The 19,368-nt window shown below is 33.6% G+C and overlaps 1 protein-coding gene across 1 annotated transcript in view; it reads left to right on the top strand.

The window, feature by feature from the left end:
* LOC145241214 (cytochrome P450 3A14-like) overlaps positions 1–17,924 on the top strand; it is a 38,017-nt gene extending 20,093 nt beyond the window's left edge. Inside the window, exons 4-8 of the mRNA XM_080104011.1 lie at positions 3,747–3,904; positions 12,045–12,133; positions 14,467–14,604; positions 17,156–17,318; positions 17,788–17,924. Coding sequence (XP_079960137.1) covers positions 3,747–3,904; positions 12,045–12,133; positions 14,467–14,604; positions 17,156–17,318; positions 17,788–17,862 — 623 coding nt within the window. The 3' untranslated portion in view covers positions 17,863–17,924. The remainder of the gene's footprint in view (positions 1–3,746; positions 3,905–12,044; positions 12,134–14,466; positions 14,605–17,155; positions 17,319–17,787) is intronic.
* Positions 17,925–19,368: the final 1,444 nt, after the last annotated feature.

Genomic DNA, 19,368 nt, shown 5'->3' with positions numbered 1-19,368 from the left:
TCACCCCCAACTCTTTTACACACCTCCCAATATATCTTGAGTCCCATGCGATCGTGTCTTGTGCGGTATTCTCTCTGGGCCAGTCCACTACACCCTATCATTCATGACCATAATGCATAAGGTGTCTGCCAGATGGATTCCCAGGTTGCTCACACCATTCCAGAAGCGAGAACGCGTCGAGTGATCGAGGATGAATTTGGAGATGTGCCAAGAAGATAAGTCACAGTTTTTCAAAAGACTGATTACACAGGATGAAACCTGGGTCTATTACTATGATCCAGAGACCAAAGCCCAGTCAATGCAGTGAAAGTACTTGGACTCACGACCTTCAAAGAAGGCAAGGGTGCAGCCCTCCGCTGACAAGGTCATGCTCACAGTCTTCTCGGATTAGGACGGAGTAGTGATGAAAGATTTCCTGGTCAAGGGTATCACAATTACAGGAGCCTATTATGCTTCACTTTTGAGGAAACTAAGAGAAGCTATCAAAATCAAGAGGTGGGGCAAAATTAGCAAAGGTACCCTCCTCCTGCAGGACAATGATCCGGTCCACAACTCGCATGTCTCCAGGCCAGAAGCACGGGCGTGTGATTATGAAATTCGCCACCATCCTCCCTACTCTTCTGACTTTGCACCCTGTGACTTTCACGTCTTCTCAGCCATGAAGTTGTTTTTGAAAGGAAAGCGTTTCCCAGATGATGCAGCCTTGATTTCTGAAGTCACGTCGTGGTTGGAGGACCAACCGTGGGTGTTCTACAAAAACGGTCTCCAGAGCTGCATCAAACGATGCGAGAAATGCATAACTCTGGGTGGTTCCTATGTAGAGAAAGACTAATAACTGTGCCAAATTTCGTTGCTCTACTGCTATGGGAAGTGGGTCAGGGGCATTACTTATTGCACGCCCCTCGTACTTTAATTTTTCGGTTACTTATACTGCAGAAGGAGAACGCAATAATATAAATTTAAAATTTTATACAATACCCACAGACACATTTACTACACATACGTATGTTCTATGATTTGTTAATGGGTTCAAATATATTTTCATATATTTTCAATTTATAGCATTATAGTATATATTATTATAATATTTATAACGCAATAGTTTTATAAAACATCTTTATGGATTTTATTATTTTGTGTATTACATATTCAGATCCATGCAACTGCAACCTCGTATATGAAATATGAATCAATTATGATTTGTTAATTTTGGCCAGTAGCTATTTTAAAGGAACATATATTGAGTAATGACGTCATTCAATTAAGTTTATCGATTCCTAGCTTTTATCTTTATCTCTACTATTATATAAAAGAAACTTTGTGTGTGTGAGTTTGTTCAGTTCATTAAAAAAAAAAAAATAAAATCGGCTCAGCCGATTTTTAAAAAATTTCATACGAAGGTATTTTATATGCCTGGCAGTGATTTTAGATAGCTTTTGTATCGGAATGTCTTTGATAAGTATCGATAATCAGTAATGGAAATAATCCAATGAAAGAAGGAACAAGCGATTTTTACCAAAGTTAACACCTTACACAACCTAACATCACAAGTGCATTTGAGAAGTTTTATTACCACACAAGCCAAAAGGCCGACATATAAAATCAACAGTAGGTTCTTTGATATGACAGGGACGCGTTTTAAATGAATGTTTTTGTTTAAAGCACAACTGAAGCATGATACTTGACTTTTGCATTTTAAACTTAAATTGAAGCCATTATCAGACCACAAGCAGTCAAGCCAGGCATATAAAATCAAATGTAGGTTCTTTGATATGTCAGGGGCGCATTAACTCGAAAAACACGGCGTTCTTCTACAGTACACATTCTTAAATAATCTTCATCCTAAAGGAATGCGGTACATTCTTATTTTATCTGTTTATGTTTACATTTTTTTTTCCGACTTGTAACTGTTTTTGTTAATTTTGTTTATTGACGGTTGTATTTTAAACTTTAATTCAAACCATCATATTTAAAAATAATTTTATAAAATTAACAGTAGGTTCTCTACAGTGTAATGTAGACTACAATGTAGACTACAAAGTCACTGCGAGACGCATGTGAAGCTTCCTCTCGGTGCACCGCGATGAGTTCCCAACTAGAGCAGGCAATCAATCATTTAATTGAAAAGTGCGCGATTTCGCCGATTTCGATGACCAAAAAATAAATGGAAACATTTGTTGATCATTATTCAATCCCGACCAAAGTCGGGTCTCCCTGCTAGTAATTGACTATTTTAGTCAGCAAATGAAACTAATTTTCAAATCTTAATAATTATAACACTCTGTGGACCGTCCAGGCGTCCTTGCTTGAATCTTGTCTTGTCTTGTCTTGCATACCTAGAAAATTTAGGTTTTTCTTGCTCTGACATTGATATTAAAAATTTGCGTTTTCTATTCTATTCTATGCGTTTTCTATTCAAAAATTATTTAAACGAAATTGTTAATATACTCAGTCATGAATATGCGAGCAACTGCATGAAAGCTAACTAATTTGCATATTCCTTTGAAAAATGAGTGTTAATTAATTACTTATTTATTTTTATGGTTTCTTAATAGATGATTGGTTTCCTTTAATGATTACACTGAATTCTATTTATGCAAATTGTAAATTCTGATTAATTGCATAGAATTTAAGATGAAAACGTTCCAGCACACAGATATATATATATATATATATATATATATATATATATATGTGTGTGTGTGTGTGTGTGTGTGTGTGTGTGTGTGTGTGGATGTGAAATTGTCAGTATGTGTGCAAAAAGTCTCTGCCAAACTCCTTTCTGAATATTTGGTCTATAGAGTTGACAATTCATAAATAAGGGAATTTGGACCTCTAGCACTTTTCGATTTGAATTTTAACCGGCAAAAATTGCTGCTAAAAGGTCAAAATTGAAAACAAAACAGTCAATGTTGGCAGTTGTAGTTGACTAAACATGTTTACATGCACAAACTTATATTCCTAGGTAAGACAATATTATTTTTTTTAATATTTACATGCGTATTGGCGTGGCTTAGATGCTAAGGAATGAAGCTGGACAGTTGTATGTTTTGGCGTTGATTCTAGCTGATGGCACCCAAGTCATATATTTTTTTAACTTTTGGTATCACATATATTGAGTACATATAATAACTGATAGAAAATTGTTTCTATAATAATAAATATGCAATTTGCATGTATTAAAATATCATATTTAAGCGTATCTTATCAACCTGCCTATTACCTTTTTTTTGTCTTTTAGTTCTCACATTCCATGAGCGATGTTTCTGACAAATGGGGAAGAATTACTGTTTTTTAGGTCAGAATCTATCCTATCAAACAAGTCTTTGACCTTGAAGCATTATTTTTTTTAGCTTTATAAATCAAGTGGCTTCATGCCTTTTCTTGAGCGATTTCCATAAAAAAATAATAATTTAGAAATGTTTTGTGATCTATTTTCCATTAATTTTATGTTATTTTGAATTTATTTCTATGTCGGCACTTTGATATTAATTCGCTTCATTGGATTAACATCGATGCCTCTATTCAGTCTCAAGAGACAATAGACACCCCTGTGAGGGTTGTTGCACGTATAATTGTGAGGGAAGAGTTGCACAATCCCAACCATACCACTCATTGGATAAACATAGTACACATATATCATACGTTCCTTATTTTTATCCTATAAATATAGACTTTATCATTTACTTTAATTTGTAGTTTGTTGATACGAATTGATGTTTTTTTTTCTGGAATTTTTTTACCAGGTTTAACAGATTTGGAAGTCATTGCTCAGTGTATGATTTTCTTGGTGGCTGGATTTGAGACAACAGCATCCACATTTTCATTTTTCGTGTACTGTATAGTAACGAACCCTGATGTCCAGGATAAACTTGGCCAAGAAATAGAAGAAAAACTTGGACCGGTAATTTTTGTTTTTTTATTAAATTTATGTGGTTCCAGTTAAATGCTACAGAAGCAAACCGATTATTTTTTATTAAACTGTATAGAATTTATATGTATAGATGTATAGAATTTAATATATTTAATCTACATTTGAAAAATAAATCCATTCTTTTAAGGAAAGGAGAAAGTGGATCTTGAGTTTAATTTCGGCAGCCGCGTGACTGTCGCTTCCCTTATTTTGGCTTTTAGTTCTCACACTCCATGAGCGATGTTTCTGATAAAGAGGGAAGAATTACTGTTTTTTTTTTAGGTCAGAATCTATCCTATCGAACAATTCTTTGATCTTGAAGCATTATTTTTTAGCTTCTTAAATCCAGTGGCTTCATGTCTTGTCTGGAGCGATTTCCATAAAAAATGATAATTAAAAAATATATTTAGCTATCAGAAAAACAAATTCGTTTTACACTACTCTGAATAAAATGCAAACAAACTAAGGCGGAACCAATGATAAATTCTAAGAAATCCTGCCTAAAATATTGTATATAATGTAAAGTTTGTCTGTTTACAATGCTAATAAAGTGCATGTAAGTAAATGTTTGTTGTTTCCACTATAAAAAAAGAGTGAACCGAATTCTTTCCTTAGTAGTGTTTCCTTGTGACTGTCTGCATACAACGTGTCGGTCCCCAGTGTTAACATATAATGACTACGGTACATTTTGTCCAAAATAGATACAAGGAAAGAAGACAACCTGAGCCATCATTCAGTTCCAGAATTATCAGAACTGTAATAAAATTTTTAATATAAGGCAAATAGTTAATACTGTTTTGGAAGTTAATTATTGAAAATATTGGTTCGTATTCTCAAAAAGAAATATCCATATCTAGTCTATTTCATTATTTAAATATTTAATGCTGTTTGATATATTAATCATATTCAAAGGAGGATGTGATTTTACTCCCTCAGAAAAGAGTACTCTTACCAACATTCATTTACAACAGGTTGTCATTTTATCAACAGACATATTATGTAGCATTTTTGTTAATTCATATTTCAGCCATGCTTGAACTATTAACTATGACTTGCATTTTAAATGCTTATATCAATAAAATTGTTTGACCATTTCTAGAGATCTATGCGTTATTATTAATTATTCCTCTTTAATAAATTGTTATAAATGAAATGAGTTATAAAAAATATTATGTCTGCCATGAACACAGTGCGAATGCATGATCGTCCCACAATCACCAGAAATAACATTGACATTTCACTAAAAATGTAGTGTTACATAGTTGGTTCGGGCAACGCCAAGTTAATTGCTCGAGTAGTATTATCATCGTTATTGATATTTGTCAAAAATTAGAAACCGAAAGATTGTTATCAAGGTGAAAGGTATTTACAGATAAAATTATTTATGTTAAAATAGTTCCAAAAAATATCAACTTGGTTTCTTGCAATTATAATTGAACTAAATGACTACAGAAATAGATTTAATCTCTTTACGTTGTGTAGCGGGTGAGGGGGATATTATCTGTGGCGTGTATATCTCATTACGTGTATCTTTTATACGCATGTGTGCGTGATATATGTATATGTGATAGACATGTGTTGGTGCATGTGTCTCTTTGCCTGGATCTATGTATGTAATTGTGATAGTCTAGTGTCTATATATATATAGCTGTGTTCATAATGTCTTATCGTTTAAGTTAGTACGTGCGTGCATGTGTGTATAATAAAACGTTGGCATACCCTTTATCCTGCTTCTTATTTTCGACACTCGTAGCTGCAAAGGGAACCACATGCACAAAATAAAAAGTCGGAGGCTTTTTTTAATTAATACTTGGTTTTATTCTTTCTGAGTCTTCGCGGTTGCCATTCTTTCTTATCGGCGGTTCTTAACTCGTTTTGCGTTTCTTTCTCTGACGCATCTTTTCCCCAATTTTAACGCATCTGCTCCGTCCAAAATTGGAAACCAGACTGATTTGTATGCGAGAGAAAAGATAACTTCCTCTCTTTCATGCCCTCTCTCTTTCTTTCTTTCTTTCTTTCTTCTCGCGTTCTCTCTCACACGTACCCGATTGAACTATTCTAGATGCTATCGTCGACCCAAGCTACCGAGTTTAACACGCGACGGCAACTTAACTCTTGAACCCTTTTCGCACTAACCCACTTTCAACATGCCGGCGTACAAAAGAGATAAGGTATTATAGGATATATTTAGTTTAATTTTAATTTAAAGAAATTAATTTTTATCGCTTTTTTTAATTACACAACTTATTAATCGTCTCTAGTAAAGATCTGTGAATGAAATACGGTACGTTTCCTATGAAAATTCACTGGAGATAAACGTAAGTTAATAGCTATATTAGACCAATGAAGTCTTAAAGATTAAATCCATTCCTGTAGCTATTTAGTTTAATTTTAATGGGAATAAAGTCATCAATTACAATATATTAATTTTTTAATTGATTATTTATTTTCAATCAAAACTAAAATATGGTAAATTAAAATAATTTTTAAAAGAATCCCATGAAGAAATTACAAAATTATATCCACGGTTTCTCCGTAAATAAGCCATCGATTTTAATCTCTTGTTAGTTAAAAAAAATCGAATTACTCCGTGACCATTTAAATATTGAAATGAATTCAAAAGCATTTCAACGCTAAAATCGATATTTAGTTTTCGTTTTAAAACTGTTAGCAAATCCTTATGTTTGAAAAGATTGAAAGTTTTACGAATACAGATTCAAAGTGCATCATCATGTCAAAATTACTGGTTCAATTAATAATTTCATGATCAAGCGATACCGTAATAATTACATTTTAATTGTTCAATCACAGTAAAAAATAGATAGTTAATGCAATGGACATGTTTATTGATATACTTTTCTAAATAAATACGTGGTATTGTTTTCAAAAAGCGTACTTTCGGGTAACATCGCGTAAAAACAGCTAGCAAGTAACTTATATACGAAGGTCTTTCCAAAAGTAATGCTTCCTATTTTTTTAACTAAAAAAGTTGTAGAGCTATGAAGATGGGAGTAATACCATTAAAACGACCGACCTTTCGTGCCCCAGAATTTATTTTTCTCCATAGTCACCACCATTTTTAATGCACTCTTTCCAGGAATGGAACGATAATTGTACATGCGAGTTCAGAGTGCGCTATGTCATATGAGGGTCGTTCAAAATATAAAGAGTCTTATTTTTTTAACTCAAAAAGTTTTAGACATACGAAGACGGGAGTGGTACCATAAAACGAGCGACCTTTCGTGTTTCAGAATTTATTTCTCTACATAGTCACCGCCATTCTCAATGCACTTTTGCGAGTAATTTAATGACGCATCTTTGCTTCTATGGCACGTTGGTGATAGGATTGTTTTCTTAGAGTCTCACACTGTTAATATCTGTAACAAAGAGATGAAATTTTCAGGTTATGAATACATACGTTCAGTCGTCATCATAACAAGCAATTTACAATCTCCTTTGATCCATTCGGGCGAAATAAATGAATAGGAGGCACACTCATCATAAAAATAAATCAAGATTTATTCAGGGGCAGATTAACCCAGTTTAGTAAAAGGCAACTGTAATTCAAAGAAAATCCATTAAAATAATACAAAAATGGTTTCATCATCATTTTACCAAACTGAAGAAGAGTAAAACATTTAAAGTTCTGATTTTTTTTTTAGATGAGGGCTGATTGTTTATATTACTTATATTGGTCGGACTATTGTTCTCATTTTGAGTGTTATTTGTGCAATGTTTCAGTCGGATTAGCCTTCAACTGTCTGATAATTGACAGGGATGCAAGATGGAGAGTCGGGCCACTCAAAGAGGCAGTGCATAAGCTAAAAAAAAAAGAAAAAATACTAAGCAGACCAAACCTAGATTTTAGTAGCATTTAGGAGTCTCTAATTGTAGAAAAACAAACAAACATTGTACACCCTTAAAATTTCGGCGACTAAAAGGAGATAATTATTAGAGTTGCCTCTCCTTTGTCAACCAATTCGTTTTTAAATTCGAAACTATAATCATAAAATAGAGACTAACTCACAGAATACAAAAATTTCTACGGAGCTGGCAACTTTTCTCTTTTCTTTTCCAAACAACAATCAACATATTAATTTATTTATTACGGACTATTATTTTCATCTTTATTAGTTGTTGTTTCACGGCGTTTCGGCCAACTATTCCTCTGGCCTTCGTCAGGTGGTAACCGCGACGGATAGGAACTTCGAATCTCCTAACTGCATTCTCAGCAACCACTGCCATCCGTAGTTGTTGTCGTCTCACCACGTTTTGGCCAAGTAAGCCTCTCGCCGGCTTTAGGTAGGATTGAAACCGCTATCTTCAGACAATGCTCATCTGGAACTGTAGAGATTCAACGTCTCTATCAATGTCCGTATCAACTGCGCCACGGACCTCGAAGGCGCCCATAGCGCAGTTGATAGGGACGTTGAATCTCTACAGATGAGCATTGTCTGAAGATAGCGGTTTCAATCTTACCAAAAATCTTTGCAATAACAAGGGTAATAACGGGAATAATAATAATGATATCAATTATAATGATGATTATAATGATAATGATGATAAAACAATAATAATAATAACAATAGTAATAGCGTTAAAAACAGTGCAGTAATAATAATGATAATAATAAAGGCAGTAGTAACAATACTTCTACCACTATCTCCACCAACACCACCACTATTACCAACAATAATAATGTAAATACTATTAATACTAATTATTAGGGGTGCGTAAAAGAAAGGGATACAGACAAGTGGGGAGTTAGAATAGAAGGAAATGTGGTTGAGGAGTGAGGGGTAAGTGAACTTGTATAAAATAAAGTAAAATAGAGAATATATATATATGCATATATACATATATATATATATATATATATATATATATATATATATATATATATATATATATATATACACACATATACGCATACACATACATATATCCGTATAAAAAATAGATGTAGAATAAGCCGGGAAAGCGCAAGAGTTCGGTGAACAAAAGGCCCTAGGGTTTAAATTAAATTAAAGGATTGCTTCACTAGGAACGGTAGTTTCAAGAGTCCACCTTAAAACTTTAAATTTCTTGAAGTTCGATTATAAAGGCCATCAAATTTATGTTTATATAGACAGGCCAGGCCTAGAAATTTGAATACATACTTTCTCGTTTATGAACACGAGGGACAGGTCCATCATATCGCCACAACTACTTAATGTAGTAGTTCTAATCTCCAAGAGATACAAGAAGTATAGTTTATAGCAGTCCTTTAAATTTCCATATTTCTCCAAATATTTTGTTGGAGTGGTCTTTCGTAGATGTTTTGGCCTGGTGAATTCTTATTCCTCCTAATTTGGCTGGCAAAAAACTGTATTTTTTCAACGGAGATTCTTGTGATGGAAATTACCCGTAGCTGGACTGGTTCAACTGTATTCAAATCCAAGTTATATTATCAGTAGGAAGTAGCATCTAGATGGAACGCTTGGCTGGTAGTCGGAGGGGTAAGATATGGATGGGGATATGTCTGTATGGGTGACGGGGGTGGGTTGAGTTGAATCGGGGGGGGAGCTTTTCTTAGGTTATATTTTCGGTACATTTAAAAGTTTTGATGTAAATACTACTGGGTGGAGGGCTTAGTCTAAATCTAATAGTGGAGACCAAATGCGCTGATTTTTAAATAATTTCTTATTGGGGGGGGGGGGGGCTCGCCAGTGGGGGTCGTTAGATAGTTCTAAATTTAGGTTTTAAGTCTTTAGACCTGTGAGGTGGTTTCTAAGCTATATTTTCATTGGGCCTGGATTTTATATTGTTTAGGTTATATTCTCGTTGCATCGTGCGCTAATTGGTTATTTGATTGCAATTTTGCAGGTGGTATTAAGTGTACATGTTTACGGGTATAGGGTTCGTTAGGCAAAGTTGTTTATGTGCTTATGATTAAGGCAGATATATTGTTAATTAGGCATTGCCAAGATGCAGGCTATTCTAGGTTGGAAATTTATTTAAAGTTATGAAATGATTGTGTGTTCAGAGGATGTGCTAATATTTTATATTAAAGAGTTCACGTTTTTATGGCGATTTTTTCAGATCGCGAGAGCTTATGGGTGGTTCAAAAAAATTTAGTTTGGGGTGTTGTCCAATAGTCCTATACTAGGGGAAACGGTTAGTGATGGATATGTTGCATTTTATGGATGGCGAGCAAGCGCAATAAGCTAGTTCCTGTCCGGTGGTGCATTTATATATATATATATATATATATATATATATATATATATATATATATATATATATATATATATATATATATATATATATAAACTTGTTAAATAAAGATGGTGCCCAATTTTCTTGACCAAAGTCCATACATATCTTAAGCATTTTCTTTGAAACTGATCTTTTAAAAATCAATTTTCCATTCTTTTTATTTTTCCAGTGATTGTTTATTATTAATTTAAATGTTCCACAGAATTTGAAGTCAGAAATAATTGTTATGACAATATTTATTTTATTTTGGCAAGGTGACCAAATATTGCCTGAAACAAAATCAAGCCTGAATTTGGCATTGCAGTCTGGTGACGATTAAGTCCATGAAATTTTCCTGTCCCCTAAGATTCAGATACAACATGTCTTGTGCATTTGTAAAGGATATAATAAGATGTTTTAACGATTTTATGCTCCTTTTTCTGTATTTTCTTCATTTGCCATTAAAGTCAATGTTCAGTATAGTTTTCCTAAGCAACAACAGGTTCCGTTGGTCAATACTAAAAACACCGTGTCTTGTTTATAGAAAAAACAAATAACATCTTCATAAAAAAACGCGATACAGTCAGTTGTGCAAGATAGCCTAGTGGTAGGGGGTTATGCTTCTTAACGTGGAGTCCCGATTTCGAATCTCGCTAGATTCAGCCACTCTGATGAGTCGTAGAGTCGAAACGTGTGTCAGTGGATAATTATATTAAAAAAAAATAATGTCTTGTATTTAAGATAATCAGGAAAAATAACAACTTTATAGTTAAATATTTAGAGATTTATAAAGAATTGGAATTGGTAATTGTATCAGAATCGGGAAAATATTGGAATCATCCCATCACTAGCCGTTATGGCCCCTTTTTTTCAGCGAACAGTATTTCTTGAGTGAAAACTAGTCAGACCTTTGATTTGGTTTTTAATCGGGAAAGATTGACGAGTTTGCCATCTGTCCTTGCCTGTGGGTAGTACCTTGCTTCTGAAGGATTATTACAGGAGGAGGGAAAACCATATCCCAAACAAAACTGGCATAGATATGCATCCTTGCTTAAAACGTATAGGCCGTAAATGACAAAGTTCTCTCTAATTCTCTCTCCTCTGATCTTGAGCACGCGGTACAATGGGGGAAGAGGTGGCTGGTCACTTTTAATTCATCCAAAACCAAGCTTCTATCTTTACATCATCAACGCTCTGATCCCCATCTGGCATCAATTGAAATGGATGACTCTCGTCTTGGGGAGGCTCCATGTTTTGACAAGCTTCTGGGTTTGACCTTTACTCCTGATCTAAAATGGAACACATACATGCCCTTTTCTCTTCCCTGCAACCTCTCTCCCACAGAAGAGACGTTGCGAGCCTGTCTTTGTTTTATCGTTATTTCTATGGCAGGTGCTCGTCTGAGCTCCAATCCCTCGTCCCCCCCTCGCCAATCTTTCACAAGAAACACCCGTCTGGCTGAAACTACTGTCAATAATTTTCCCCACTCTTTATCTGTGTCTAAATCTAAACGTAGATTCCATGAGCAAAGCTTCTTTCTTAGAACTGCACGCCAGTGGAACTCTCTGCCGCTTGCCTGTTTCCCACCTGACTACAACTTGGACGTCTTCAAGTCCAACATAAACAAGCTCCTGACAAACCGCCCCCTTAAGTAAGACACTCTATCTAACCACCCAATACTAATGATTACTACAATAATATCTCATTGATTACTGTACACGCAATAACCCTTATCCCTGAGGGACCTTCGGGCCTTGATAAGTGGTGATCCCCATGTAAAAAAAAACACGCGATATTTTAAAGGAGTCGTATGTAAACCCATCGAATTGAATAATTTTGATTTTATGCAAATTAACTACAATTTATTGTTGATATTTCAATTTTTTTTCTATAGGAATCTGCAAATTATGACAACGTTCAAAAGCTGACCTATCTTGATATGTGTTTGAAGGAGACGCTGAGATTGTATCCAATTTCTCTCGCGTAAGTTCTATTAATTGTATTTATATATTCATATGTTCGTTTTGTCTCACATCCTCAGTGATACATTATCAGTATTAAAACCAGTGATGGGACGATTCTAATATTTTTCTGATTCCGATACAATTACCGATTCCATACTAAATTCCTAATTTCGATACAATTAACGATTCCAATTTCCATTCTTTATAAATCTCTTAATATTTAACAATAGAGTTGTTTATTATTCCCGATTGCCGTAAAAACATAAAAATAAAGTTGCGGGAGATGATTTATAGATTTTAGTTTTAACCAAACTTATGAGGAATTCTTGGTAAAATTATTTATAAAAAAATAGATGGCTTAAGTGCCATCAGCTATAATCGAAACCGAAACCAAAACTCATGAAGAATTCTTGGTAAAATTATTTATGACAAAAAATGGAAGTACATAACACTTCAACGAACCGGATATAAGCGTAACACAGAAAATAACACACACGCTATCATATTAATATTATTATTATTATTATTATTATTATTATTATTATTATTATTAATAATAATAATAATAATTCGTTGTTATAGTAGTCTAATTTTTCAAAGGATATAAAGAAAGACTAAATTTATTGTCAATGTAATTACTTATTCTGTTGTGTAGTGGAGCGTACATATCGAGGACGGATAACGGACACCGAGACGTCGTTTATATAACGGCGTATACGGCGACGACGGGGATGTGACAATACTTGTTGAGTTCACATTATTAATAGAAGGATGCCGAGAGAGATGTGAAGAGATGTAGTAATAGACAGTTCTTTTCAACGCGGGAAGATACATTATTCATGATGGGGACAGACAGTTAACACTTTGGAAGGGGGTTTCATACAAAGTTCTCTTACAAGATGAATCACAAAAACACATTACATTGCGGCTGGAATACCGACGAAGACAAAGGCTTACAAATAACATGAAGACATTTATTCAAGCTGGTGATGATGATGATGATGATGATGATGATGATGATGATCAAGTATTCGATGCCTTGCAGAATTACATTGTCTTGCCTTTCTTTCTGGTTCGCTTCCGAAAGAGTCTTCCGCTAACTCAACTCTCCTGACCCTCTGTCAACTCTGAACGTTTCTGACTGACTTTTAACTTAATATATTGTAATCTATCTTTCTTTGTGACATCAGAACATGCTTAAGCATGTGAATATCTCCTCATGTGAATTTGCATATTACATATGTCTCCATCACGTTTTCGGCAACACAAAGAAAATTCCTTAAATGAATTGTTCATTCTACTTCTGTGACCTAACTAGTTGTATAGTTATTTCTAATATAATAAACAATTCTCCACATTCCTAGAATTGCATCTAAATTGCAATATGTATTCTTTTTAAATTTTGATTAATTAGTTCGATTCTATCATTCTCCTTCAATGAATATTATTTTCGATCCTATTTACTTTGTTTCTCTAATTACCGGGATCTGTCGCCTTCTATATACAACAGATCCACAGCAAATTCTTAATTTTTTTTCAACTAATCACACAGCATTCGAGACAGATACATACATAAAGTGTATCCTGTTAAATGGTTTTGCTGGTGTTAGCGAGGCAAGTGAGAGAATATCGCTTTATCTATGACTACAAAATAAATATGTATGGCGCAATCACGTTGACGCTCGGGCTCTTACCAAATCACCGAAGTTAAGCAATGTTGAGCCTGGCCAATATCAGATGGGAAGGCGAGGTGCTGAATGTACCATGCGGTTGAGAAACTGGCGCTGCCTATCCTTCTCTCGAGGATAGATGGGACTCTCTTAAGCCATGGTGGGCACCCGATCTAATGATGACGTCATGATAAAAAATACCCTTGATAGCCTGGCGAAGCATAAAATATTCAGCTACCGACAAGATTTGAACTACAAACTCGTGTAGTGAGTTCAACATTCGGCTGTGGCCATACTGGATGGATGGACAAAATAAATCCAAATATTGATTAGGACTAAATATTAAAATCGATTAAATTTGTGTTTGTTGAACAACACAAATCAATAATTGGCCTAAATCACTGACGAGGCAGTTTTTTTTTTAAAATATCTACCTTTTGTTAATAAAGCTATTCTCGATAATGTTCGAGTATATGAGATTATTAGAAAATACTTCAAATTATATAAATCTATTTACGCTAAAACATTGACATTGTAATATAAATGGAGACTTCTTACTTGTAGTACATTTTAGCAAATGTTAATATGAAATATTTATATTTACCAAATTATAATATTTTTGACTTGTTATTTGTAATTTGTAAATCTAATTATACTAACAATTGTTTTGTCTCTTTTTCAGGCTGTCAAGAGAATGTAAAGAAGATTGCACCATAAAAGGAATCAAAATTCCGAAGAACACGGGAGTTTTCTTTCCAGTTATGTGTTTACATTATGATTCTAGATATTGGAATGAACCGGAAAAGTTTAATCCTGAAAAGTAAGTATAACAATTTTAAAATGCTGACACATGTAACTCTGGAGGCGGAGCTGTTTGTGATTAAATGTCTTAAAAATTCTTTTTATGCAGCCTTATGATGACACAGGTAACCTTGTATATAAGACCCTTTTAGAGTTAAGTTAGTGTAACAAATTTAAATCAAATATGATAACTAGTCAAATGAATTGCAGTTCAAAAGATTCAAATGTCAAGCAGAAATGGGGTCTTATTATTAAAGAACAGCCGCCTGTTCTTGTAAGTGAGTAAATATGAGATAGGATAGCCGAGGATTCGAACTTGTGAAGCTAGGATTGGAATTGAGAATTCTGATCATAAGTTAAAATAATTAATACAGAATGTTATTGAAAATGGAATGTAGAATTACCTTTGTTTAGTTCACACAAAATAGTTAGATATCTGTTTATTGAAAAAGGAATGTAATGATGAATTTTGTTTCTGTTAAAGAAATGAAATTAAAATAAGGAATTTAAAAACGGACAATGTAAAATGTTTGTAAAGTGAGTTAATTAAAAATTAGGTTAGAGAGTCGGCTTTGTAGAAACGTGAAGAACAATGCATCTCGGACCACGGGCTCGAGATGCACGTGTTTGGTCATGCAATGACGTCATGAGGTATCAATATAGAGAGCTTTAGGTCTAGAAGTGTAAGCCATTTTGAGTTTCAGAACAGTTTCAGATGGTTCGCTGTTACACACAAGTCCTGGGAGGTGACTTGTTTGTAGTAGACAGTTCCACAGAACAAAATATTCTTACCGTGTCGAAACCCGGGAAAAGAACATGTGAAATTGCTCCAGAAAAGGTTTAATATTTATGAAGCAATTCTGGTTTCTGATTGGTTGGTAACAGAACGTGAATTTATTTGATTCGTCAGTTCTTAGCAGCATCGTTTATAAATAGAATCGTCCGACTGTGTAGGAATATACCCCATTATAGAACCAAAATATTGCATTAAGTCAGTCAGTCAGTCAGTCAGGAGAGAAGAGAGAAGTCAGTGAGTCAGAGACAGAGCTGACATGGAACATTGGAAGCGAAGGGGAGAAGAAAGAATCATGTAGAGACTTGAATTCCTGGTAAAATGGTAAAGAAATATATGTGTCAATGTTATAGAAACACTCCCATTCACAGGACTATCAAACGTATAAATGTCAAACGCACTATCTCTCGGTCTATCTATTCACATATCAAAGCTCATCCAAAGTGTAATACATGTCTCTATAAAATTTCCCTGTCTCTGTGTTAAATATATCTATCTCTCACTAATATGATGCCTCACAACGAATATATATAATATCCAGCATCTCACACTAACATGAACACTCTAACACGAACAACAAATACATACGTTATCCCTTCTGATATAACCCCTATATAACATTATTATTTGTAAGAAAACCAGTGATTTTGAAACTTATTTTCGAAAAGATCCCTTCATATTTGCTTGTATCAAATATATGTCAATAAAAATCAAATCTCAATAATAGGAAATATGCTAAGCACAAACTTTGAATTTAAATTAATGTATCACTTATAAATTATATTTATTGTATATTTATAGGTTTTTAATACAAATGTTTGTAAAACAAGTGGTATGGGGGGCCAATCTTATTATTTATAACCCTTTTATAGTTTAAAAGCACTTATGTTGTGCAAAAGACTTTGTTTTACCTTTCTAATAGATTATAGCAAGGAACAAGGCACAAAAGAAACACGAACTTCCTTTTAAACAATAACAATGAAGAGTATTTTATTTGTAGCAGGAACTCGCAGGTCAGTCTGCTAAAAGGGAAGAAGTAAAAGAAAGTTTATTTAAAATCGTCGAAAATCAGTCAGTACCGTGTCGTCCCCGGCTGGATAGCAGTTGTCTCAAATCGAGACCGTCAATGCTATAGCGAGGTGTCCGGTGGACAGGGGACGAAAGAAGAGGATAGATATTGCTAGGCTGGCGGCCCAGTTCTGACAGGCTGATGTTCTCTCAAGACTTTTAGGGAGCAGATGAATCAATGCGCCCTGTTAGCTGATAGGGCAGTCTGTGACCGGAGAACTCAGAGGGGGGGCATTGATTCATCAGAGAAAATAGTTCTCTGTAACTGCTACAGACTCTTTTACTGTTAAGTTAGCTCAAATATGAAAACACATCAAATGAACTGCTATTCAAAAGATTCAAATGGGGCTTATTTTATTACTTGCATACGAAAACGAACCATTTGAAACTTCTTTTCGTATGTATCAAATATAGATCAAAGGGTATCTTAATTTAAAATGTGCTAAACACAAATTTGGAATTCAAATGAATGCATCACTTATGAAGTATATTTATATGTTTTTGATATGAATGTTTGAAAAATATATTTACAAGAAAATAAGAATTTAATTAAAACCTGCACAACTGATTCCCTTAGTAAGTTGTTTATATATAATATTGTCTAGTTTATGAAAATACCAAATAAATAAAACAACCATACTTTTATGGAAAATATTAACTTAAATGATATTTCAAATTATCAAATTATCCATCATTTTTGCGATTTCAGTTTCTGTAAAGAAAACAAGGCAAAACAAACACCATTTACATATCTTCCATTTGGGGGCGGACCAAGAATGTGTGCTGGAGTGAGATTGGCTGAACTTGAATTCAAGATGGCCGCTGTACAAATGTTGAGGAAATTTCGTCTTGTTCCATGTGAAAAGACTGAAGTAAGTATTCTTCACTGATCAACTTCATGTAAAATACTTCATTTAGGATGTGCGTTTAAACACCTTAAAAAAATAACTTCTTTTTAAGAAGAATGTGTATCTTAGTTTTTCGGTGAGAATATGCGTGTGCCATGTCAATGACATTCTATGGTAGCAGTCCTTGTAGACTGCCGTTTGCTTACTCTGGCCTGAGCGCATATAGTTTAAGCAGGGAGATCTTAAAAGTTCGGTCTCAACGGATTTTTTACTTTCATGTGTTCCAAATTTATTTAATGGATCCGATGTTCTTTGATAACAGGCGATTTATGCCCTGGCATTACGTTTTGGTTTGTAAAGCATTTCGATTATATTTCAGTCTTATTTGCTTTTGAAATTCAAATAGACGAAATAACAATGCGGAAAATATTTTAATTCTAAATATTAAAATAATTTCCTTAATTAATTTCGTTTTATTCTTTCACAATTGCAGGAGAAGATTGAATTCGCCAAAGCAGGAGTGCTGAAAGCAAAAAATGGAATTTGGATTAAAATTGAACACCGTTAATCACCATATCATTTTGATGTGCACGATTTCTATGTTTTCTATAATACAGAGATCAATCATCCCTCCATATATATATATATATATATATATATATATATATATATATATATATATATATATATATATATATATATATATATATATTAGTGTTCGGACGATTAACGAGAATCGGAATCGGGAATTTTGGGGATATCGGAATCGATATTGGAATAAGAAAAATCTGCTTTCCGATTCCAAAAACGATTCTTTTCAACATTTTTTAAACTTAATTTTCCATTGCTTTTACTGATGATAAATCAGTATTGTTTTTTAAACTGTTAATAAAACTAAACTCTATGAATCATAATAACATCTAAATAGGATGTGATTTTTTAATTTGTGAAAAATAAACAAAACAAAACTTTAAATTTTTCGAAAATTCGCTAGGTAACCTCTAGAAGAATGCAGTTTATTTACAAGGTATCGAAATAATTGTTTAAAATTAAATATTTTGTCAAGAAAAATAATATGAAGCATTATTACTAATTGAATAAAAATAGAATATAAAAAAATGTTGTTTTTTAATCTTTTATTTATTTTATGCGTTTATGCTTTTGTCGAGTTGGATTTTGTCCGGTAGGGTTTTGTCTGCTCTCTCACTCAGCATTGACAAATATGACAAAACGTTGTGAAAAAACTTAGCTTTGAATTGAGTTTGAAATGAATTTGTGAATTTTAATACTTCCTTGTGAAAAACTTTTAGCATCAAATTTTCTTTGATTCTTCCTGTATCATTTACTTAAGCTTAAACTTAGTGATTCCTACAGCGCCAGATGGTATTTGAAGCCCAATCAAATGTTCAAGTATTTTTTCGCATCTACTTACCAAATATCTAGATAACGCTTCACAAAGAGTTCACAGTTAAAAAATTTCAAACGAATGTGCAAGTTTTATATTCTTGAAACCGCTTTGCCTGTTTAAAATATACATGAACATCTCACAGCAAATGGATAAAATACATAAAGGGAAAACATTTACACGTTTGTCAAAAGAAATTATATGTATATATATATATATATATATATATATATATATATATATATATAATTATGATTAGTTGTTCTGGAAAAAGAATTCCAGCAGAGTGCTCAATTAAAAGGAAAATCCAAATTTTAAGAGCGTACTTATATTTTGTGCACAGAAAGTTGTTAGTTGAGACAGATCATTGGTACCGTCGGTTTCAAGCCCGATAATAAGGCCCGTTTAAGGTATCCTTATCAAGCTCTCTTCAGCCAATATTCGTCCCGAATACTGACGACGAATACTGAGACGAATATTGGCTGAAGAGAGCTTGATAAGGATACCTTAAACGGGCCTTATTATCGGGCTTGAAACCGACGGTACCAATGATCTGTCTCAACTAACAACCTTCTGTACACTATATATATACACACACACACACACACACACACACACACACACACACATATATATATATATATATATATATATATATATATATACACA

This window comes from Euprymna scolopes, chromosome 2, assembly GCF_053919585.1.
Source record: "Euprymna scolopes isolate OS-2025 chromosome 2, ASM5391958v1, whole genome shotgun sequence".
Lineage (NCBI taxonomy): Eukaryota > Metazoa > Mollusca > Cephalopoda > Sepiida > Sepiolidae > Euprymna > Euprymna scolopes.
This window is presented reverse-complemented; position numbering and strand designations above follow the sequence as displayed.